This window comes from Bidens hawaiensis, unplaced genomic scaffold (assembly GCF_021521415.1).
Source record: "Bidens hawaiensis isolate Kalapana, Puna unplaced genomic scaffold, B.hawaiensis_p1.1 tig00001143_1, whole genome shotgun sequence".
NCBI lineage: Eukaryota > Viridiplantae > Streptophyta > Magnoliopsida > Asterales > Asteraceae > Bidens > Bidens hawaiensis.
In genome coordinates, this window is record NW_027491065.1 from 4,133,070 (window position 1) to 4,159,233 (window position 26,164).

At 34.3% G+C, this 26,164-nt stretch overlaps 1 protein-coding gene across 1 annotated transcript; it reads right to left on the bottom strand.

The window, feature by feature from the left end:
• Positions 1 to 16,741: 16,741 nt before the first annotated feature.
• On the bottom strand, positions 16,742 to 20,304 carry LOC143560561 (TOM1-like protein 6). Its single transcript, XM_077048842.1, has 9 exons — positions 20,127 to 20,304; positions 19,641 to 19,719; positions 19,451 to 19,549; positions 19,270 to 19,383; positions 18,799 to 18,962; positions 18,622 to 18,703; positions 18,449 to 18,534; positions 18,109 to 18,372; positions 16,742 to 17,584 (listed from the first exon to the last, which is right to left on the bottom strand). Exons 1-9 carry the CDS (start codon positions 20,282 to 20,284, stop codon positions 16,939 to 16,941), a joined length of 1,692 nt encoding a protein of 563 aa, XP_076904957.1. The 5' UTR covers positions 20,285 to 20,304; the 3' UTR covers positions 16,742 to 16,938.
• Positions 20,305 to 26,164: the final 5,860 nt, after the last annotated feature.

A 26,164-nucleotide genomic window follows, 5' to 3' on the forward strand; every position in this document is an offset into this window, starting at 1 on the left:
AAGGCAAAAAATAAGGGTGCAAACGAGCCGAGCCGAGCCGAGCCCGAGCTCGACTAAGCTCGAGCTCGGCTCGTTTAACTTACACTGATCTCGAGCTCGAGCTCGGCTCGTGAGTGGATTTTGAAGCTCGAGCTCGGCTCGGGCTTGACTCGTTTACTATTTATCAATTACTTTTTATATAATTAATAATTATTTTTATATATTTTTTTCTATTATAAGTTTATGTATAAAATAATATATATTATTTAGTTATTTTTATTTATTTTTTGATAACATTATATATATATATATATTTAAAAAATTATATAAATGAAAGGCTCGATTAGGCTCGCGAGCGGCTTGAGCTCGATAAGTGAAGCTCAGGCTCGGGCTCGTTTATTAACCGAGCTTATTTTTAGGCTCGAGCTCGAGCTCGGGCTCGATTAAGCTTGGCTCAGTCGAGCTTTTAAACGAGCCGATCTCGAGTAGCTCGCGAGCAGCTCGGCTCGTTTGCACCCCTAGCAGAAAACAACCAGGAAAGTCTACACAAGGAGAGATAAGCCAAAGGTTGTGGATAAGACCAAGATTGTTGTTGAGCCACAAGTCAATCAAACTGAAGAACCTATGATTGGGGCTCTACAAGACTTGGATGAACAAATTGAGGTTGAGGAAGATGAAGAAAGACTAAAAAGGGGCAGAGAAAAGAGAAAAAGAAGATAAAGCCTATTTGTTGAGTCTCAATTATGAAGAAAGTCATATAAAGAGGATGACCAGGGAAGGTATGGGAAGGTATTGCAGAGGCTACAGAAGGATGGGGAATCAGAGAAACAAGAAGAGCCTTCCTGCTAAAAGCTGGACATCCTCTTTCCTACCTCAATCATCAACCCTTTGAAGTTTTTGACAGAATGTACAAAAATGCTCTGGTTGATGATACTGCAAAATATGTACAGGAAGTTAGAAGAATAGAAGCTGAAAGAAAGAAAGGGTATGAAGAATTGAAGAGAAAACACACAGATATCAAGTATCTACAATTGCATGGATATAATTATGACCATATCAAGGACTTGTCCATTGAGGAATTAAAAGAAAAGGTTAAGAGAGTGGAAGAGTCGCATGAAGAAGAAGAATGTCCAATAGGTTGTAATTAAAAGAAGAAAGAAAAGGAGAAACAAGAAAAGAGAGAAGAAGAGGCTAAACTGAAATATCAAGAGATGAGAAAGAAATACAAAAAGGAAATCAGAATTTGGTGAAAAATGGATATGATTTTGAAGCTGTAAAAGACTTATCAACAGAAGAACTACAAGAAAGAGTAAGGGTAGCAAAAGAAACTCATGAAATGAACAGAGTGAGAAGGTAAATTGATAGGGACAACAAGAAGAAGGAGGAAGAGGAGAGAGAAAGAGCAGATGCTAAAAGAAAAGCAGAGGCTGTAAAATGGTTTAATGATCCTCAAAGACTGAAGACTTTGAAAGACATACTATTACAGAAAGGGATGATTGAGACTGAGTTTAACAGCCTGCCTCATGAGCAATTAATAGACATAAATCATAGAGAGTAGAGGTTGTTCTTGGAGACATAATGAACAATGTTGGAAGAACAAATGAGAAGAGAAGAAATGGAAAGGGCTGATATGATAAGCACTCTATGCAAAAGAGGTGCACAAATGGGTGATCTAATACTGCAAGATAGTGAAGTGATCAGAAACATGTTTGAAGAATCTGAATGGAAATTTGGGAAGCAAATATCTTCAACAAGGTATAGTGGACTTGTTGTTAGATCTGAGATAGTAAGGCCTGAAGCTCCATAGAGAAATCTTAACTTGCCAACACATTTATATTTTGATATAAGATCAAGAACACTGATAGTAATAACTGAAGATGGTCATGAAACTCAAATAATATTTAGAAGTGACTTCAGAAACTTCACCAAAGAACAATTGGAAAGGATGGCCAAGCTAGAACTATATGACAATCAATACAGAGGCAAGAAAGCTGGTCAACAAAGAAATGATCTCTCAAAATATCTGAAAGAACAAGCTGAAAAGGGATTTCCACTCCTGAATCAAAACAGAGAGAGACATATACTGAAGCTGAGAGGGAGAGGAGGAAGAGAAGAATCAAGAGATGCCAGATTATCAGAACTCTCCCTCTGGGAAACTAGAAGGAAGAAAACACAGAAGGATGCTGGCTCAAGCTCTGAAAGAAGAACATTGAGAGAAAGCCTAGCAATGAGAAGAGCAATGCAGGTGCCAAATTCTGAAGTGCAACAAGATGGGCAAATTGTTCATCTTACTAACAATAGGCAAAGCGATTCTATATCTGTTAGAAACTCTCATGGAAGGACCATAGCCGTTGTTGAGAAGGACACAGAGCTGGAATCTATACACATCCAGGATCTTCAAGAAATTGTAAATGTGGATGCTCCTATAGATTCTGAAGATGGGCTAGAATTGGAGATGTTCAAACAAAGAGCTCAAGCCGTTAGATATGAAAAATTACTTGAAGCTGAAAGGAGCCAAGGCAGAAGATAGCAAGGATAGGAGCTGAATGATGATTTATTATGCCTTGTTTATCTTTTGTATTTTCTTTGTTTTTGTGTATTTTAATTTTGATCTGTATTTTGAATGAACTGTAAATTTGATGTGTAATGCCCAAGTGGCAGAATTTCCATATGTAATGTAATGACTTTTGCTTAAATTGACTATTTTTAGAAATTGATACATGTGTAACTATATGCAGGTGTGTTTTGGTGCATCTGAGCTTGTTCCAATCTAAGGGGAGATTGTTGAGTTGGATATTTGCAAAGGAAGATTGGAATCTTCTCAACCTCCTCGAAGAATCGGCTAAGTATGGACTACGAGCAAGCTTGGACCATCGAGCATAGTTTTACTACCTTGAGCATGGTGTCTCATGAAGATTTGACTTACTTCAGTGAATTCTTCTAAGTGTTGATGGCTTCGAGCAAGCTACACTTCTTCAAGCAAGAGTGTTCTTCATCGAGTATGGATTGCCAATCGAGCAAACAACTTGATCTATCCAGCTTAAACCAAGTGTTCCGAGCACATTGGTGGGTCGAGCATGGATGTAATAAAGAAACATATCAAATGCTCTAAGTATAGATTTCGAGCATGGTTCAGTTCCGAGCAAGCTTTGCACCGAGTATGCTGAAGATTGTTCCAATAAGTCACTAAGGCAGGATTGAAGATATCTAGAAGAACATTCTTGCTCGAGGGACTCATTCGAGCAAAGCAAGGATTAGTCAAGAAGATTGAAGTGTGCTGGAGGAGAATATTTTCTATCAGAAAATATTCTAAGTAAAGTCTGCTCGAAAACTTGCATCGAGCATGCTTTGCATATCAAGTCTGCTCGACCAAGACATATCATACTCGAAGACTTGTTTACACTTGTATTTATTTTGTCATTCATTTTAGGGCTTCTAGAAGGAATGTCAGGGTCTATAAATAAAATACTAGGTTATCATTAAATGATGGTTCTTTTGCTGAATACGAGGGCACACACCTGAGCGAATATTCTCTTGTCTCCTCGTATAGCCGCCGCCGTCATGAAACAATAAACATTCCTATCACTGTTACATTGAAATGATATATTAATAATAGTGAATCTTTGTCTATTATATTCTTATTGATTATCCTTTATTACACAAACCTTGAATCCCAACGGCTTGGATATTCTGATTCCGCCAGAATATTCAAGCGCCTTGAGTTAATTGATCTGGTGTGTTCTTGTCAACCTACAAAGGTTTTACGCCAGGTCCGGTTCTGACACTAGACTTTTACCTCCAACATGAGAAGCATGAGCACTATCTCCTTGTTTTTCATGCAAGAAACTAAGAAGTTTTGTAACTTGTTCAGAAGTTAATGAAGCTCCTGAGCTAGTAGTTGACTGATCATTTTTACCTTGCACAACATTATTAGAAACCACAGTCTTAGATCCTTGATTAAAATATTGACTTCCCCTAGGTCTAGGACCTTGAGGGTATCCAACAAGCTCAAAACACCTCTCAACAGTGTGGCCAATCTTATTGCAGTGTGTGCATTTTAAATTGGGATTGGGCCCTATGTTGAACTTTTTCTTGGTGTCAAAAGATTGGTTGGACTTAGACACAAACCCCATGTTTTGAGTTTGTGCCTTGAAAGTTCCATTAAAATTTCTATGGGATTCTTCCCTAGAAACGATAGAGAAACCAGTTTTTATAGTAGGAAGGGGATCCCTAGTTAGCAAAGAAGTTTTAACAGATTGATACACATCATTAGGTCCATTAAAAATTGCATGAGTTTTATTAACTAACCATGGTCATTAAACTTATCTGATGCATTACAACTACAAGATGCATGAAACTGTTTCCACAAAGTATTGAGTTTATGATAATATTCAGACACTGAAGAACCATTTTGACTAATAGAATTTATTTTTTGATGAAGACCAAAGACAGCAGAACCATCCACTTTATCATAAGTTTCTTTTAAATCAATCCAAACATCTAAAGCTTTCCTAGAAAACACTTGTCCAAAGTATAATTCCTCATAGATAGAATTAAGAATCCAAGACAAAACCACAGAGTTACACCTATCGTCTACCAAGAACTTCGTTATCAAGAAACCTCTTACATGTACCATTAATAAAACCAACTTTGTTTTTAACTTGTAAAGCAAGAAGCATAGCATTAGACCATACGTTGTAATTATCTATGCCATTCAGTTTTACATTCACAATAGTTAAAGAATTAGAGTCACTAGCATGCAAATATAGAAGATCACTAGCTTCTATCTTACTAATAAATGTTTCAGAATCACCCATAGTGATAATCAATAACTATCAGATATGATTTGCACACAAACAAAGGCTCAAAAATAACCAATACAGCACATAAAGTGATGCACACAGAGTACACAGCAAACAACAGTTTAATACAAACAGGAAAGTTAAGATATGGAAAGATCTCACCGAGATGTTTCTTTGCAATCCACCAATATTGATTGTTGTCACTTAGGGTTATCAGCAATCGAACTGCAGCCCCAAATCTTCTTTACACCCACGCGGAAGTAATTAGGGTTTCAAAGATTAAAACCCTAACTTCAAATCTATCAGCGGAAGAACACCAGAATCACGTTAATAATGGCTGTGATAGCATGTCAAGAACTCAAACAAAGTATTATATTCAATTGTAATCAGCCATTACAAACTTCAATAACCAGATCTTCACCAAAACAGTAGAAGATCAAAAACAAAACCAATTGCAACCACTTTGATTACGAATGTCACAATAAGAACTTGAATCAACAGATGAAGAATAGGAGTTTTCACCAACACATTAAAAACCTAGAGAGAACAAAAATAGAGTTTTCCTTTCTTGTGAATATGAAACTATCGACCACAAAAAAATATATCCCTGCTTCTCTGCATATAAAACTTGAACTGGTACAAGCCCATTCCATCTCCAAAGCCACCGAACTCTAGCCCATCCAAGTTATGTAAACTGGGCCCAATAGCAATATTCCTCACAAACATATAAACATTTATAAGAAAAACTAATATGAAAAAAGTATAAGATATAAAAGTGGAATATATATATTTATCTATTTTAACACTTTTGTTTCTTTTTTTTTAATCTTTTGACCATGGTTTAGGAGTTGGTATATTTGACGTTGAGGTTTTTTTTTTTTTTTTTTGTCTTTATTATGTTTTGAGGTTTCCGAAAATGGATGCACTTTTTATATATAAAGCACCTCCTACAATAAAAACAACCAATAACTAAATGTAGGTGCTCACCAATGTCTACCAAGCCCATCTTCGAAATCAAGGAACATGGCGAACCTGTGCAGATAGAGATACGCGTCATAAACAAATGGATTCCTTTCTACATGAAAATCGACCTCTGCTACCTTTTTGCTTATTCACATACAAGTCTTATATCACTAGAATATGTATTACATTATATACATTTTAATTTTAAACATATTATAAAGTAATTAAGGTCTATTGTCAAATGCATAGTCAAGCATAGAAAGATTTAAATGCAGGCCAAAATGGAGGAAAACAGTGAACACCAAAACCGAAAGCCGGTGGAAGCTCTTATCGCTTCAGTTATTTGAGTACTTGAAATCACTGGTCTATCACATTTTTCTTTGAACTTTTAAAAGTTCATAATCAATATCTTAAATTATTAATACAATTGTGAAATCTTGCAGCTTGAGTTTATGGCAGGCCTCAGCTTCGGGCGCTTGCATGAGTGTGAGGGTCATCATTGAAGCAAAACTGAATGAAGCCTCGATTTATAACTTTCAAATTGATAAAGACACCAAATCTGGATCACTATGAGTTTTCTACTATAAAAATGATGTTGCTCTATAGGCTGTATTCGCTTTTTTTATAAACAATCACAAGTCAACATTTGAGTGTTAAAGAATGAAATTCGTTCTTATGCGTGTTTAATATGTGCAGGACACCTCTATTTTGGTTCCATTAAAGGGAGAAGATGGTTAGTTAAACAGCATCATGTACTAAAACAATCACTAGCAGTACCGACTACCGTCCATTTCTATGAAAACAAAGCCCGCTCTAGCTCGTTGTACTTAGAGATGACCCGTCAACAACAAAGACTAAGAATGACACTTTAGATGTTCATTGTATGCACACAAAAATCCCACAGCAACGCTCGGGTCAAGATACTAGTTTTAAACAAATTTGAAAAGACACCCACTATACGCCAAAAAAATCTATTTTAAATAAAATTTTGTTTACAAGAAAACTAAAAGATTATGAATACAACTTTGTTTTTAACTTAATTAATTAAATGCATTATGTTTTAAATACGACTACGTTTTCAACAAAATATACACCAGAACATCAAAAAGGTAAATTAAACACATAATTTCAAAAAAGTAAATTAAACACAGTTGCGAGAAACTAAAAAAAAAATTCCGATACAAGTTCCAGTAAATATTGATACATGTACCAATATTGAACAGTCATCACGATATTAACACCTATATGTCTTGTGATACCCAAAATATATATTTTGTTTTGAACATATCTCGTGGTCAACAAAACTTATATCGGGGCGTTGAGACAAAAATTAAACTCCCACTTGAGTTATGAAAACTCTAGAAACACATTCTCAACCACATGTTTTTAATTAATGTTTAAATCTTGTGGTCCACAATTAAAGTGAATAAAAAATGTAAATATAAATATAACGTTTTCTCTCTCCTGAAAACATATATAAAAATTAGTAAAAAAATGTTAAAAAATAGCAAAACATTTTTTTTTATATTTCGATGTTTTGTATTAAATGTTACAACATACATTTCATGTAACAAAAAAAAACTATGTTACATAGAGTTTTCGCGGGTTTTCACAACTCAAGTGGGTTTTCATTTTAACCTTACCCTAGGCAACTAAATCTCAAAGATGTTATAAATATACCAATATTATGGTTATCAACACCTAATATAGATTAGCTTCCTTCCCAAGTTTTCCTATCTTATATATATACTTCTCATTATACCTTATTGTAATATATACCTAATGTCTCTCTCTTATTGTTTTGCTACATGTTATCAGGACGAGAGTTTTCTGGTCATAACTCTAGTCCCCACTCTTAGTAGTTGGCGTACCCAAAACCTTGAGAAAACATGGAGAGTTCATAGTAAACTTTTGTTCTTGCTTGTCAAAGAAAGAAGAGGATAATTGTCTTCAGTGTTGCTCTAGCGCTGCTCTAGCGCTGTTGATTAACTCCGGTCATTCGAATGATTTTAAAGGTACGTAAATAACAATTGCCAATAAAATAAGTTTCCAGAATATGCTTTCTTTTTCTTAAGTTGTCAACAAATTAAATATTTGATTGATAGTCGGTTACTTTAATATTTGACGGTGAAGGTTTTTACTTTAAGGGTTAGGTTCAGTGTTTTGAAACCCGGACCGGACCGGTTGGTCCAACCGGGACCCGCTATGTATACCGGGCCGGGTTGCACTATTTAGCCCGTTTTCTAATAGTCCAGCCGGTCTTGGCAGTTAGCGGCTGGACCGCCCGCCGGGTGAACCAGTGAATGCAATTTTTTTCTAATTTTTTATCAAAATCCATATGAAATCTAACTATACTATTTGATATCTTAATCCTGCCTACCTTGGACCCTCTGGCCGGCCATGGTTCTGTGATATAATGACAAGAATTAAGAGTGGGCATATAGAAGAAGCTATGGTTTTAAAGACCTTGAACGGTTGAGAGCAACCGGCAAGCCATGGCGGCTGGCTTGAAAAACAAACGGCTGCTGCCTGCTGGTGTGTAAAGAAGCAAACAATCTTGGGTAGGGTTTGGCTGTAAGCAATTCATTTAATCAAGTTGGGTGGGCTTTCAAACAAAAGCCCAAATAATAAACAATATGTATAGCAGATATGGGTTAGAGTAGAAAGAAGGAAAGAAAAACTCAAAGCATTACTCTTACTATTAAATGTAATATTTAATTATATATATATATTATTTATGACTCATTCGGGTCAAACACCGGTCCGCCCTTCCGGGTCGGTCCGACCTTTGACCCGGTAAGGAGTTCGGGTCGACCTTCGGGCCGGTTCTGAAAACATTGGTTAGGTTATAATAGGAAGTATACTTTTTTGTAGAAAGGATAAGAAGTAATCTTGTCCATTGATTTTGAATATGGAGGGTTGAGATTAGTTTAGGAGGAAATCAAGTGTGAACACAAGGTATAGGACATAAAAGGAAAAACACATTTGTTGACTTTCTCTCTCCACATGCAAGACACATGCCAAATTCCCTCATCATTTTAAAACGTCCATAACTTTTTTTTACGACGTTTTTATTGAAAAACAAATTCACCATAATAACGAGTGTCTTTTTATCTTTTATATGAGTACCATATTGTAATATAAAAATAAAAAAAAATTAGTGGGTTTTTTACAAATTGTGTTTTACCGAATTGTGTTTTACAAAATTGTATTATACAATAGTATTTTTCATTGTGTTTTTTTTTCATTGTGTTTTTTCCATTGTGTTATTTACGTTGTGTCATACAATTGTGTTTTTTATTGTGTTTTTATCATTGTGTTTTTTTTTCATAATGTATTTTTCCATTGTGTTTTTTTCATTGTGTTTTTCATAGTATTTTTCATTATGTTTTTTCGGACTTTTCCGGCGAGGTGGTGGTGGTGGGTTATGGTTGTGGTGGCGGTGGGCGGTGGAGTGGTGGTGGTTGTAAGAGATGAGTGAAGATGTAATTGGGTTTTATATAAGTGGGTTTTTGAAATTAATTTAATTGGGTTTGAGATTAAAGTAAGTGGGTTTTGATATTAAAGTATTAGACTAAAATACCCTCCTTCCTAGCCTTCTTAGGAAAATCAAATTTCTTATTTGAACCTAACATTTTACTTTAATTAAGTTTGTGAGTAATAGCATATTGGGTTGGTGCTTGGGTTACAGTATGTTTATGTCCATGCACTCTTTAAAATATAAAATAGATTTGCTGTCTATAACTAGTTGAAAGAGATAGCATGTTCTCATTGAATTTTCGACCATATAAATTTGAGTATACAAATCATGTGAATTGCATTTAAAATTATATTTTAACCATAGAAGTAATAAATGTGAAATATATAATTGCCACAGTTATCCATGAATGTGAAAATTTTAATTGTGCTTAATAAGATTATAAGAATTGTAAAAGCTTTTGAAAAATTTCAGGAATAAAGTTCATTTGTAATGATATTGTCATATTGATGTATAAGGTCTGCTTTTTCTTGACACAAGTATCAACCAAAGCATATATTTTGTTTAGAAATATTGACATATATGCACATAATTTAATTTATAATGTAACTCAATAACTTGTTTGTGACAATTTAGTGGATATTTATTTTGGCATAAATATGAGTTTTATACAAATCCTTAGTAACTTTAGACGAAGTTACATCTTTTATTTTAGTAAACTCAAATTTAATGTTATGCGTATATATATTACATAATTATGATATTTCTTGAGTAGACTTGGTTTATTTTCATGTATATGTATGATTCATTAGTAGTGTTATTTTTTGTGCTGAATTTTACTCAAATTGACATATGACTCAATTAACGCAGTGATGATCAATTGGTATTGACATAGATATCTTTGTAATATATACCATTGTTATGATTGTTTATTATATTTGATTTAATAAATACTTACACTTAGTTTGTTATAAAATTCGTTTATACGATTATCGTATTATTAACTATAATGTTATAGCCATAAAGCTTTATTATTACTTGCTTTATTTGGTGAAAATTATAGCGCATATTATAAATATAATTTCTTGTATTGCATAATTTGTCCTTTTGATATATGTGTTTTCAAGATGTTATAGTTTGTTAAATGAGCAAAAAAAAAATAAAAGGTTGCGTTTATTACTATGAAGTACTATAATCATGTTTGGATTATAGTAAATCCACTTATTTATTTAGAATAATATGACACCTGAAGTGTTATTCTCCTTAAATCTCATTATTGAATGTTATTAAATCTTAGCATGATAAATCTTACATGACTCATTTATGTAATTACTTCTCAATACTTGTTATATAAAGAGAAGATTAATTATGATGAAAAACATGGATAAGACCATTTTTTATTTGTCAAACCTCAAATATGCTCATGAAGTAGCATATCATTAAAGCGTATGAAACGTTTGAAATAATTTAGTATCCATGTTGAAGAAAACTATGAATAAACAACCATGGAAATGGTTTGATTTGGTTTTATATCATTCCCTAAAGTGAATGTGACTATGTATTGATCGTTGCAATCATGGGCATTATAAAGACCATAACGATGATTATATTAATAAAGATCGGCCATTGGAATTATAATGACGATCATGCTATTAATGAGATTGACCACCAAAAGTGGCAAATGATTGATCATATATAAGAACAAAATATGAAAATACAAGGAATCATGTGATCGCTTGAAACGATAATACAATGTTCTCTCACATTTATAGTCATGTATTAAAGAAGCATAATACATATACGATCATAAACTTGAAGTTTATGGATCATGATTATCTAATGGTATGACCGATTAGTCAATGATGTGAAATTTATTTAAGAACCAAAAGATTCTTCCTACTAATTACACATATAATATTGCTCTCAAGTGGAATTATTTGTTTACCAACTAAAGAAGGGTGTGAATCCCTAAATGTTATGGAATGAGAAAAGGATACACGTATCCTAACATGATACCATTTAGTCTTTTAAATCGATGCATCATCTAAATGGTTATCAATTTCATAACATGAGTGTGATTTGTGGTTTAGCTAATGAGATAGCAAGCACAATATTCTAAATTTTCATATTTATTTTGGTAAATCACTAGTAATAGATGAATTGATTTTGTTGAGACAGTCATTAAACATCTACAATTGGTTGCAGCGTCAATGATCATGAGAGCAAAAGTCATGTTTTATTTGGGTATTTGTCATTTTAAATGCATTCACATCGAGCCAACAAGTTATGATACTTACTCCCCATTGAAATTGGTTTTTGGTTAGTAACCAACTATCTCTCATCTAATATTTCCTTTGTGTTATATATTGAAATTAATTCACCACAAGACAAAAAGATGAGACTACAAAGGAAGTTGGGAATCTATGTTGGGTATTAAATATTATCTATGATTAAATACTTAGAGCTATTAGTGAGATATTTGTTTAGTTTATGGCTAGTTGGTTTTCACTTTTGTGAATCAACATTTCCAGCATTAAGGGGAGATATAAAAGCAGTTGAAAAAGGAATGAGTATGAATGAATTATCATTGATCCTCAAATAAACTACGTGAAAAAAATTTCAAATGATAATTCATTGAAAAATTAGTAAATCAATTACCAGACGCGTTCACTGACCTATGTAGAGTGACTAAGTCACATAAATCAACTGCCTATGCTCCAATTAATATAAGCGTCACGGAAGGACAACCATACATTGGTAATGACTAGTGGGTCTAAGGCACGCCTGAAGCATGAGACTAGTCAATTCCAAAAAATAATGATTCCTCGAAAATTGGAGCAAGTAATGAAAATGGTCATGTCAAGGTACAACAAAATGGTTTACTGAAAGTCATTAGACATGATGGTTCTTGAAGAACCTTAGGTACCTGAAAACAAAGAGCTCTCAGTAAATTGTATTATATCATGTCTATAAAGATATATGGATTCGAAATAAAGTCAACGTCGTTATACTTTTATATATATAATTAGCGTTTGAAATGATGATGATGAGGATCAATATTTAAGATCTACCTATGAATGAAAAAAAAAATAATTATTGGCCAAAGTGGAAAGATGCAAATAGCGTAGAGTTAAAATTCTCAAGAGAAACAGAAAGTTTTTAGACCAACAGTCCATACAACTAAAGCTGTTAAATTTGATGGATACAAGCAGGTCTTTTATGTGAACCGTGTAAAAACCAAATTAAGTTATAAGGCAAAATTATAGCACAAGAATTTTGCAAAGACCTATGATTAATTTTGAGAAGATATGTTCTCTTGTGGTGGATGCAATAACTTTCCAATACCTAAATAGTCTGATAATAAAAAGAGAGAATTGATATGCATCTAATAAATATTGTGATTCAGTTGATACTGAAAGTTTACATGAAAGTCTATTAAGGATTTGAATTATCAAATCATGTAAATTATGTTCTCGAGAACACTATGACTCATGTTGTATACATATTCATATTTGCATACGTTATGATTACTTTATATGTTAAATATAGCTGGAACTCCTGAAGAGTTCCTAACACGTGAATGCTTAGAAGGTTAATTGAAACATCTTAAGGATGTAATTCTTGTGCACCAATAAGCATACATAGAAGAAATTGTACCTGATGATTATCGTATCTTCATAAACAAAGAAAGGTACAATACGGGTTTTGATATATGATATGTAAATTGATGTGCCAAATAAGTAAGTTCATGTCATGAGGAGTGAATGTACATCAATAATTGGTTAAGATGGAAAGAATTTATGATGGATTGAAAACGCCTAAGCATCGGCATGAAAGCATCAATAAATATTCTACAAGGTTAAGATAATGCATATGGACTAAATAGTCAGATTCAGCATGGTACGTACAATTAGAAAATATTTTGATAAAGAGGGAGATAAGTTGGATGTAATTAGCCATACTTTGATCAAAATTTTACTCTTAAAAGTTCATATAATCACAGTTTACAGTGATAATGTACACATCATCGAGAGAAACTGTAGAACTTTTAGGAGGAAAATTTTTGAAATACCTTGATATGATGTGATTATTGCTCGACCTGTAGTTCGAGTATATGTGTAATTATATGTTTATCAATCCATCAAAATGCATCTAAAAGATGTTGAGACATTTTACCAAAGACAAGATTCATTCTTTGAGTATGTTAAAGGATGTCCAACAATGCACTCTAATATCATTTCCTACTCGAATATGAACTATTATTAGTTTGGAAATACCACAATTAAATGCATAACTGCATTATACGTATTGTTAGCTATATATGCTTATTATTTTCTTTATTTATATTTATCGGCATGTGTCTAGCTAGGAGACATCGGAATGGGTTAAAACATATATTTCAGGTATGAAAGATATGTGTTTATATTTTACTAACCCATCAAAACAAGTTTTGGTAGTCTTGTCATTCAGAGAAACACAACAGGGTATCAATACAATAGTATATGGTTACGAAATGACATAACAGAAGTTTTCACGTGAAGATCATGCAACATTGTTCCACTTAACAATTCGCATGTCAAGGGACGAAGGCACAAATGATTGAGTACAAAAGTTTTGAAGCTTTCACAGAAGATCGATATTTACCTTTTTAACGGATATATAAATCAGGGGGAGACAATACGTTCTGCACTATTTTTCCCTTAGCATGGTTTTGTCCCACTGGGTTTTCCTAACAATGTTTTTAATGAGGCGGCATCTCCAAGCGTATTAAGTTGATAACCAAGGGGGAGTGTTATAAATATATTAATACTATGGTTATCAACACCTAATATAGATTAGCTTCCTCCTCAAGTTTTCTTATCCTATATATAATTCTTATTGTACCTTATTGTAATATATACCTAATGTCTCTCTCTTATTGTTTTGCTATTAGGCTTGTTTCACAACAAAAGATACATTTTTCATTGCTAAATTAAGATCTGTCGCATGCTCTATATAAATTGATCTCTTTTATGGTGTAAACACTTTATAGTTTATAGAGTCCAAAAGAGTCCATAGTCGAATTCTAGTTAGGTTTAGGGTTTGCGTTCACTGATCATGGGTTATCCACTATTCATCCAATTTTTTTAAATGCCCATTTTTATTAGTTGAATATATGGAGATAAAAAGTAGAATACCCTATTCTCTTTTTATGTTACACGCTTGTGTTCTTGACCCGTAATCCATTAAGTTTGCTAATTTTGTGTGAAGCATGGTTGTAAAAATCGCGTCCAGGCACCGATTAATCGCTAGTCGGTACTCCACCGACTAGTTATTGATTAATTGATATTTGGTCAAAATTGAAAATTTTACATATAAAATTCGGTGTGTGTATAAGTATGTATATTCCACAAATTATATATAAATTCCAATCCGATTAATGCCTATTAATCTCGATTAATCGGTAGTCCCTAAGACCCAAACCCACCGCCCTACAAGACCGGTGTGAAGTCGTAATAAAAGTCCGGGAGTTTCAAAGCAACAACCTTTGACGAGTGTTGTAACAAGTTCAAGAAATGGATGAGAAAGGAACTGGGTATTTACGCTATACCCTATATGTATCAATACCAAGCAAGTGATGGTTTAAACTGAATGCGTATGTTGTTACTAAGAACTAACTCAAATCATTCACTAAAATTTGTATAACATTTTAACTTTATACAGCAACACCTCTTATCGGCTAGAGAGTTATTTTAAGACCTTTTGTGGGTATTTACAAAACCAGATACTCTTCACCTTGAATATCTATGGCCTTTTGAAAATAGAAGAGCCAAGTAGACTGTCTTTATGCTACGATATATATTTTATTAAATCAAGCATGTATATGTACACTAGGAGGAGGAGGAGATGAAAATTTAAACAGCTTACGGGACAATTCATGCTTCCCGAAATTGTTTATCGTTAATTTCTAGAAGTCTTACTTTGCAACTTGCATCTACTTCAACTATAAATATATTCAAATTAACTTGTTAAGACGATGAAACGAATTCCATATGGCTAACAAGGTTGGTTAGTTGCAAGATTGGTTGTAAAGTTATGTACAAATTAACAAAGAACATGCTTAATTTACTTGGATGGAATCATATATATTATTTCTCTATATAAAAAGTATATGATATTATTGTTGATTTACTTCCATCTAAAAAGTATAAACATATGCATATTAACGTAAGAACTTTGTTTACCTACATAAAATTTACATTTAATAAATTCACATTATTGAGAATATCTTTTGAGTGTCACTCTTATCATGGGAAAGGTTTGTATACATTTCAATCTTAACATGAGAACATAGGAAATAATACCAATTTATAAAAAAACAAGAACCTAAGAAACAATGTCAACTACAATACCAATCTACATAAACAATAATTTATAATAACAAAGAAAAAAAACCTAAAAGTACCACAAAAGAATCAAATCAAGAACAAAATAATAACAGCAAAAGAAAAAATCTAATAATAACAACAAAATATAAATCAACAAATACTTATAACGTCTCATAATCGAAAATTAGCAAATACAAACAAAAAATAACAGCAAACACCTATAATAATAAACTTAATAATAACAGCAAATTGGTTCTTATTGTTTTTATGTTAAGAATAAAATGTATAGACCATGTTTTCTCTTATCATTTCACTAACAATAGCAACATTACTGTATGTTTTGTATATAAATTCAGCATTCAAGTCCTTGAATTCAACCATGTTAAAATCCACATCCTGAAATTCAAACTGGTGAGGATGAATTCCTCGAATTCAACGTTAAGTCCTGCGTATCCAAATCACAGACAACTAAAGTTCTAAATTCCTTAAGTGAAGATCGTAGTCATCAAGGCCATATATGCTTACAACTTGCAAGATTTAAAAGTCACTAACATACAATATCTAGTGAGTGTGCGCATGTGCGCGTAATGTGAACTATAGCAAGCTAATATACACAACATGGACTCGACCAACCAATCAAACCACCAAAGTAGGTTGATTTGCATGAAAATGAAAAATTACACGATAACACATTTGTCCTTACAACAGACTTGTAGGTGTATACGCCATTAGTCACCTAAGTCATATAAGTCCTAAATTACAAGGCTGAAGCCAACGGCCCCACTACAAGCCAAAGAGGGGCAAACTGCAAGACAACTACATTAAGACAAAAGTTACACCAATTACACCTTAGGCTTATTCATAATTCCCATATATATGGCTTCTTGTAACATGATAATATACAATACAATAGAATGATTTTATGACCAATTTAATCATTTGTATAACTATCGATTAGTTCAGTTTTAATTGCCCAAAACCATGTCTTAGCATCCGTTTGGTTATTACTAGCTCGGGTGCCAGTTAGAAGAAAGGTCAACCAAAGTTAGAATATCAACAAAATCTAAAATATTATAATCTTCACTATAATGTTTCTAACCTATCAAACGCACCATTAGCTAATCTTAAATCTCCAGAAATTATAACTTGGGTCCAAAACCAACATGCAATAAACCAGAGGCTAAAAACTATCAAATCCCTTCATAGATACAAAATCATATACCCAAAATCATGACACAAACCAAGAAATTGATCTAAATGAATGCACATTCAATACACAAACCAACTACCGAATTCACAAGAACACATATTTAAGCTCATTGTACCGAACTTATTACCTTCTGCCATTTCATTTCTTCCCATCCATCATACTTTGGCTATAACTCCCGAAAACATTAGACGATGCACCACTCGCCTTTTGGTTTCCGAGCACATTAAGATCCTCAAACAATCTGTACGAAGGAACAAAGGCGGGCCGTTGACCACCACCAGCAGTGTTTGAGCCAACCCCACCATCTCCATTCACGCCTACCGCCCTCAGATTACTGGAATATGAGTTTGCTTGCTGCAAAGGAATATTATTATACAAAGGAGGCGTATACGGGTTGGTGTAGTATCCAGGAGTTGCAGCCCATGGTGGTGGAATATAGCCAGATGAGTATTGAGGCTCGGGCTGGACCTGTGGTTGTGGTTGCGGTTCGGGCTGAGCCCATGGCACAACATAATTGTTTACTGGTGGTTGTTGAGTTTGTTGGGAATGATTCGGTGTGGCGGCTGAAACTGGAGGTGATTGGTCAATGTTTTGAGGAGAAGTAATAGTTACAGACAATGCAAGGCTCAAAAAGTCTATCATGTCATCTGCTCGAGTTTTGTTTGATGGTGGAGGTGGGTCGGTTAGAGTTAAAGCCATACTCGTTGAAGGATCCGGGGGAGTGGTTCCGGGCTCATTTACTATGGGCCCGTTTTGAGGCACGGTCGTTTGTGCTTTTGTGTGCCTGAAAATACACAAAACAAAATGAAAAAAGTATAATTTAAGACGATAAAAATAGTAGTTGAAAAAAGAAGCAGGTGGGGTCCTTTTTTGACTAAATATGATTCGGTTTACGGGCTAGAAATAAAAATGAAACGCTTATTTGGATAAACGGGCCAAAACGGGTTATTCGTTGACAAACTGGGAAGATTGACTTCCTATTTACCCAACTGTTTGATTTGACCCACTAGGAATAAAAATATAACCCACGTTTTGACAGACGAGTCAATATGGGTAATTCATTAGACAAAACAGGTTGGTTGACTTCCTTTTTAACCAAATCGTTTGATTCGATTTAACCCATTTGGAATAAAATAAAGCCCATGTTTGGATAAACGAGTCAAAATGGGTAATTTGTTAGACAAATTGATTCGGTTGACTTCCTTTTTAAGCAATTTTTTTATTCAACTTGACCCCTTAGATATGAAAACATAACCCGTTTAGGAGTGAATGATTCAATTTTTCCCGGATTAAAAAAAGTGCCTAAACCTTCTAGCTAGCAGAGCAAAGTCATCTTCAACTTCATCTTCTTCTTCTTCTTGAGGCTCGGTTTTGAACTGTTCAGTTACCGGGGAAGACAATGCAACACTTGCTTTCGGGCTTTCTTCTTTTTCTTCACTATGAAGTTCTATTTGGGGCTTTGGATTATTATCAGAAGGTATTGGAGAACCAGATGCAATGGCATCATGTTTCACAATAACAGTTTGAATATAGTCATTTAATTCAATACCCTGACCAAGAAGCTCCTCATCGCTGCACACAGTCAATACCTTTATTATTATCATTACATTTCAACCAACCGAAAAGATAAGGTTAACTGTTAACATACCTTGTGGAAGCTAAAACTTGTATCAATTTCTTCTGATTTGATCGACACCGGTCCACAACATCAACAATGACCTCATCTTTTACAGCCTAACAACATAAAAGATGAGTTAAAACTTAAATCTTACCCGAATCATACACAATAACTTTTGCAAGGAAAGGAAATAATAAACGTACTGCACGGTCATTTGGATCAACTTCTTGCAGCATATCAGATAAGAGGTCTGACACATTCCTCATCAAGTCCATCATTGACACGCTAAAAGAAAACAAAGTTAATAGAAATTCATTAAGCAGCCACTCTTCTTTATGACATTACATGTGGGAAAAGCAAGAAAAATCAAATAAATAAACCTTAAAGTTTGAATCTTAGAAGCCATGGCTTCATCAAGCCTACTTGGAGGGTAAATCGGTACACCACGGTTTGCTTGAGGGGGTACGAAAGATGAATGCGTAACGGGAGGTGTTAATATTGGAGCTGCATCAGGCGACCTTTGTGGAAATTGTACTCCAGATTGCTGTCATCAAACAAAATCCAAAAAACTTCTTAAATAAGTATGATAACATCCTCAAGGGCAAAATGGTAATTTAACTTTGAAACTAGCCAGTAAAAAAAATCTTGCGTATCCAATCCAATACGAAGTAAGTCCACGGGAAAATAGCCTTTTTCAAGCTCGAAACTTTCCGAAAAAAAAAGAAATCTTGTGGATCCGAAATAACATTATTACTTTGTTCATATAGTAATAAAATAGATTATATTCATCTGTTGTTGAAAATCATGATTCTAAACAAGACAAAAGAGATGCATAAATATAATAAACGTACTCGTAATTCATCATAAGCATAATAATATTGAGGATATTTTCCTCCTCGACCACCAAACGCTTCTTGCCAAGAGTCTAAAAGAACCAAGATTTTGTCCCTCACACGCATGTCCGCCTGCATACATTACTTTTTATAAAGTTCCAAACTTTCTAGGTATGATGTAAATATGATCATCAATTACCCTTTTCTTAACAATCTTGATCATATCCGGAAGCATGTTTCTCTCGCCTATTTGAACATGAACATGCTCACCGCAATTCTTAACCATCGTCTCTAAAAGCTACAATCAGTAATAACTAATAATCTACCCATTTCAAGATTTGTAATATTCAATTACTATTGTACAAAAAATACCCAAAAAGATACGATACCGTTAACGAAAGTAGCTGAACATTCGGGTTCTTGTGTTGCAACCTTTTCTTCAGAGCCTTAACAACATCTTTAGCAAGCCTGGAAAGTTACAAATATTCCAATCGTGTCAACTAATTACCGCGGTTTGCACGTGACAGTCCTAATAATAACATCTATAGAACCCTAGAATCGATAACAAAAAACCAACTAATTTGTGCATAAAATATTCAAAATTCACAATTGATTTCCCTATATCCATTATCCAATTATAGCAAAAACATGCATGATAACATAATCATGACATCTAATTAGGGTTACAAATTATTAAAACAAGATCATATTTTTGGATTAACACAACATGAACTCAAAAAAAAATTTATACTATTTACAGTTTTGAGTGATTAACAAAAGTAAAAGAAGCCTAAAAACAACAAACCCAAATCAAAAGATTCAATTTTTATCGGTAAAAAACACAGAAAAGAAACAAGTGATGATGCAAAGATTACCAAGAATTGGCGTTGATGGTATCGCAAATATCGATGTTGAGAGTCCAATCGGGTTCAATCAAGAAGTCGCTGGTGGCTTTATCGACTCGAACAACAGCAGAATTAGCAGATGAAGATGAAGATGAAGATGGTGAGAAAGCTGTAACGGGAAAATTCATTATGTGTGGATTGAAAGACTGATTATGGGTCGGATGAAGAGATAGTTTGGTTTAGGAAGAAACGAAAAAGGAGGAAGGGTGTTTGGATTGTTGATATGAAATGAAAGTTTGCAGGGGAATTCGATGAAAGAAGAGGTGTTTGTTTTGTTTGGATTCCTAAACAAAAAGCAGCCGGGAAAAGTGCGGCTTTTTTGTCTTTTCAACACCCAAATGAAATGAAATGAATTACTTGAGCACACCACCCATAATATAATTAAATAGCTTTTATTTACAAGTGGGGACCACATTGTGAAAACCTACAAAAACATGTTCAGGTATCTCAAGTGATTTTTTTCCACATAGTTCTTTATAAAAATAGATCAGGTTTAGGTATTTCTAAACTCATATCCGTTTAGTAAAGTCCGTTCCAAATCCGTCGGATATTTATCAGGTAATTACCTGTCGGGTTTCAGAATATCTATCGGGTTTCGGGTTTTCTATTGGGTTTTTGACAAAATACCATTCTCCTATAAAAATTGCTAGCTGTTTTTTTTCTCAAAGTTATTAGTTATTATCTTCTCCAAAATGGCATACTTACTATTATATCCAACAAAATTGCCTGCTGCTCTTTCTTTTTTTCTGGTTCAAAGTTACTATATTAAAAAATGTAACAATATTATTGTAATAACGTGGTATTTGTTCGATATTTATAAAGCTAAAGGGTAGACGAAAGATGTTGGTTTGTCAGCCACCCCACATTAAAATAAATTGTTTTTTTTACCTGTGATGACACCAAATGACATAAGTGTTACTACATTTGATGTAAGTTTATTTTTAATAAGTCACACATGAAATTCCTTATTGATCGTACAAGAGAACTACTACAAACCGTCCGATATATATATAATAAATATATAAAAAAGTTATGGCTGGTATATAATCGGGTAACTGGAGGGTCAAAGTTATCAGGTAATCGGGTCGGGTAATCGGATATATTACAAATCCCAAACCCACGAAAAATTTCAAAACTAATCCCAAACCCGTCCCAAACCCTAATGGGTCGGGTATTACCCGTCCCATTTGTGTCGGGTTTCGGGTTTTCCTATCGGGTTCGGGTTTCAGTGCCATCCCTATATGTAGCTGAAAAATATTGTGTAATTGTTTTCTATTTAAAAACGGCGATTTTCTTTTTATGTTTGGTTATCGTAATTTTATTTTGGAGTCTCACATTGTTTTAACCTGGCCAAACTATGTTGTTTTAACCGGGTCCACGCTGGCTTCAAAGGTCGATTTGGGTGTTCCCCTAAAAAACCATGTTGCGGGCTGCCACTTGACAGTCCTAGTGCCGCCACAAGATCAGAACTCTCTGGCGTAACACATGGTGGGACGAAAACCAGGATGGGCTCGAGATCGGAACTGAGAACTTCGCAAGGCCTAACTCAATTATCAATGTTACGGACTGAAACCATTGCAAGGTATGGGACTTGTCCCACATCGGTTGTATGGGCAACTGATGTGGGGTTTATGAGCCAAATGAGTCCCCTCACTTATCAGACTAGTCTTTTGGGTTAAGTTCTTCTGTTTGGTTTGTAACATTGGTATCAAGGCCAACCTCGGAGTGGTGGCCCACAGAGTGGTGGCCTGGAGGAAGCCAGCCGTGATCAACGAGGACGTTGGCCGTTAAGGAGAGTGTATTGTTACGGACTGAAACCATTGCAAGGTATGAGACTTGTCCCACATCGGTTGTATGGGCAACTGATGTGGGGTTTATAAGCCAAATGGGTTCCCTCACCTATCAGACTAGTCTTTTGGGTTGAGTTCTTCTGTTTGGTTTGTAACATTAGCCCTTAAGGAGGGTGTATTGGTTTGTAACAATCAAAAGCCCTAATTGTAAAAGGTTAGTATTCGATTTATTGTAAACATTTTTTTTTGTGTTGCCACAGCCCACAAGCCCTAATGACTACATACCTTTTAGTTTTGATTTGTTTAATACGGGATTATCTTATGTTGAGCTATCAGATGATAGGAAAACAATTGAAAGACCTAATTATAAACTCAAACTTCAGTATGTAATATACAAAACTATATTTCTTTTAGTCATATTATTACATGCACTACAGATATGTATATATTGTTTAATCATATTATTTCTAAATAAATATCAAATTTGCGTTAACTTTTGTTTAGTCATATTATTTGCAAATACAAAACTATATATTTATAATAATCTATCTGTAAATACAGAAGTTTAGATGGGTTTAATTAATTATTAAAACTTTAACCTCATTAATCCTTTTTTATGTTCATTAATTTTTTTTTTACCCATAAAAAAAAATTGAAATGTTTACTTTCAAATGGCAAGTTATTCGCCTACTATGGTTTTGTGATGTTGGGACAAAATTGGCCTAAATGGTGAAATCTCATTCTTTTGGCCTATTATTGTTTTGCATATGTTATCTTTATTTTCACTTTTTTTTTTATAGTAGCAGATTAATAAACATTGGTGTGAGAATTGATTCAATTTCATTTGGCATTTGTAAAATTTCAAACTTCAGTCTTTGCAAATTTCTTACGGGTCTTCAACATACGAAATCATATATCTAACTATAGGCGTTGCAATAAGAAACCGAATGACAATATTCATTTGACGTTCAGGCAACTTATGCAAATTGTAATCCATAGCTATGTTGATACTATACTTTAGTTTTGCGAGGATGACTAATGGTTAAGTGGTCATTCAGGTATGCAAGGCTAAGCTAAGGGTTTGGTGGTGATTGGTCGACAACACTAATGGCAAATTGGCGATATGAGTCTGATATGTTGCAGAATAATATGCAGTTTTCATGCTTTCAGTTCTAAATCTGTATTAGCTGGATTCAAGACTAAACAAGGTAAATGTGTTTAGTTTGGTTAATAAGTTTCTTTTTTTTATTATGAATTTTCAGGAATGAATGTGGGTAAAAGAATAAGGTAAGGGTGCACTCAAGTTTGAGTAAGAAGAGGAGCAACCCAAAAATTTAACTACTATAGGTGATCCCAAATCTATTAACCATTTACTGAGGTTAGTTAAGTACTTGACAGCTAGCAGTGAAATGCTACTTTTTTGTAAGATCAAAGCCGGAGAGTAAAAGAAACATGCTTAAGAATGCGGGAAGAAAATAGGAGGGTGAGTTATAATTTTAACTAATCTTAATGTCATATACTCATATGTATGACACATTTCATACAAGTTGTTTGAAAGATGGTCCCACCATCTATTTACCTGGGCGTGGTTTAGCCGGGTCAGGAGTACACTTTCCAACCCCTCATTTACATTAGGCGTTTTAGAGATGGTCAACTAAGTCAATAATGGTACAGTTAGTTTTGTGAAGTGGCTTAGTTGAGTAACTCCTTATAAATAGTCATTATGTCTCATCCATATTCATTCAGAAATATATAGAGTTACATGCACATAAATTTTATCAATTGAGGGTTAATGTTTGAAATACTAAACCAAGCCAACAGTTTATCAATTAGTCAAGTGCCTTAATTAGCGGTGATAGTTATAATTCTGTGGCTAGCTGATGACCAATTATGGGAATAATTAAAAGTTATATACACACACTTTTTCCATCACTTTGTTTTAGTTTTTTAAAATAAATAAACAAATAAATACATATTTTTGGTTGTTTCAAAAAGCATACAGTTTAGTGTTTAAAAAGTTATTTGATAATTGTTCTACATTTTTTTTATTTGCCCGTTGTTTTTTATATACTCAAGAACATACATAAACACTCTCCTTCAAACCTGGATCCAAATCTGAGTTAAAGGAGGGCATATTTCGTGTTCAAGCATCATCAAACAATAAGAAACAACTCTTGATCACGTATAAAATCAGACCCGGGGCAAAACCGAACCTAAGAAGGTATGTTTTGGTTAAAAATGTTAAGTTTTTGAGGTCGGTTTGCCATGAAACTCGGTATGGTAGTAAACCGGGCTGTAAGATGCAAGAAAAACATAAACTTGATGAACTACGAGTTAACGGTGGTGATTCGGGACGAACGGGTAACGTTCGGGCCATGTAAAAGCAAGTAGACAAAGTTGTTACGATCCAGAACTCGTTAGAATAGTAAAATGGGGCATAAGGAGTGGTTAAAGGACAAAATTGGTCAAAGAATGGTAAAAAGAAAGAAAACAGCGAATCGGATCGCACAAAGCAGAATCACATCGCATCGCATAGACATGCAAGGCCATTTGTTTAAAAAAATGTGATGCGATTCATTTGGCATGCGATGCGATTGGATTTCTCCATGTGATGCGATTGGATTGCTCCATGCGATGCGATTAGATTGCTCCATGTGATGCAATTGGTTTGCTCCATGCGATGCAATTGGATTGCATCCATGTGATTGGTTTCATATGTGATCCGAATGGTTTGTAAAACTCAACTCGATCCCAGCCAAGGGCTCTGCCCCTTGGACTCTACTAGGGGTTGCCGCCCCTAGAACCCTGCTGCCAGGGGCGCTGCCCATAGACCCCCATTCATTAAGAGTTTCACTATCCTAGAATTATGATATGATTAGAAATACTTAAGTGATGGTTGTAATTTGTACACAGTTAGCCGTGCCCAGATGAAAAGAGGTGTAACCATAAACTCTGAGAGGAACAGGATTCAGGTGAGTTTCTAGCCCCTTGCTCTGTTATGTTTTCGGGGCTGTGTGCATACTCTTATGTGTTTAGTGAATACACTTACCTTAAGTGGTAAGTGTATGCTATATGAATGTTGGTGAATGTAAATTGAATGATATAGAAAGAGTTAAGAGTATGTACGTGGACGTGTATGATTATGTATATAAATGTATAACAACAGATAAGTAAAGGGTGTGGTTTTTCGTAAAGAAGGGACCTGACCCTAATAATATCTGAGATAGAAGGGACCGGACCCTAATAATATCTGAGATAGAAGGGACCAGACCCTAATAATATCTGAGATAGAAGGGAGCAGACGCTAATAATATTTGAGATGGTAGAGATAGTTACGTATGTAGTATGAAAGTATGAAAGGATGTATGTATGTATGTATGTATGTATGTACGTATGTATGCATGAAGGAAAGGTAAGCAGGTTAAGTATGTAATATGTATCTTTGATGCGTGTATGTAAGTATGTGAATGTAATGTATGCTGCCTGATTAACTAGAACTCACTCAGCGTAGCTGACTTTTAGTATGCATGCGGGCAAATAGACCGAGGTAGCTGGCTTGAGAAGCACACATGGTAGAAGAATAAAGAAGCTGGCTTCTAAAGACTTGAAGTTAAAATGTTTTGTGATGTTTGAACTTATGAGACTTTTCTGAATGTTTTGTTTAAATTTGAGATTTTGTAATGATGTTAGAAGTTTTAATTGTTCTGCAAAAGTTCTAATTCACTCTGATATATAGAACTGTGTTTTTGATTAAATCCAACACCCAACGTAGGGCACCAGGATTGGAGCCTTAAAGTTTCTCTTAGCCATATGGCTCATTCGGGGGAGAGATCAAGCTTCAAGAAATAGTGAATGGTCTTATCAATATACACAAATGTATAAGTCCCCAAGAATTCTAATTGCTCTCATATTCATCAATGTAGGATTGGGTTCAAGCTTTCCCGGCCCCTTCTCATCAATGGACTCTTGACGTATATGGAGGAGTGCGGTTCACTCGATAAATTCCTACCTATCTATCTATCTATCTATCTATCTATCTATCTATCTATCTATCTATCTATCTATCTATCTATCTTTGAGATGCTTGGATTTTTCAAAACTCCATGGACATACAGGAGAGAAATGCTATCCTCACTCGGACCAAGATAGAACTTTCACTTGTTCAAATAACAATACGGTGAAGTAGGGTTAGGAACAACGAATCCTTTATTATAAACA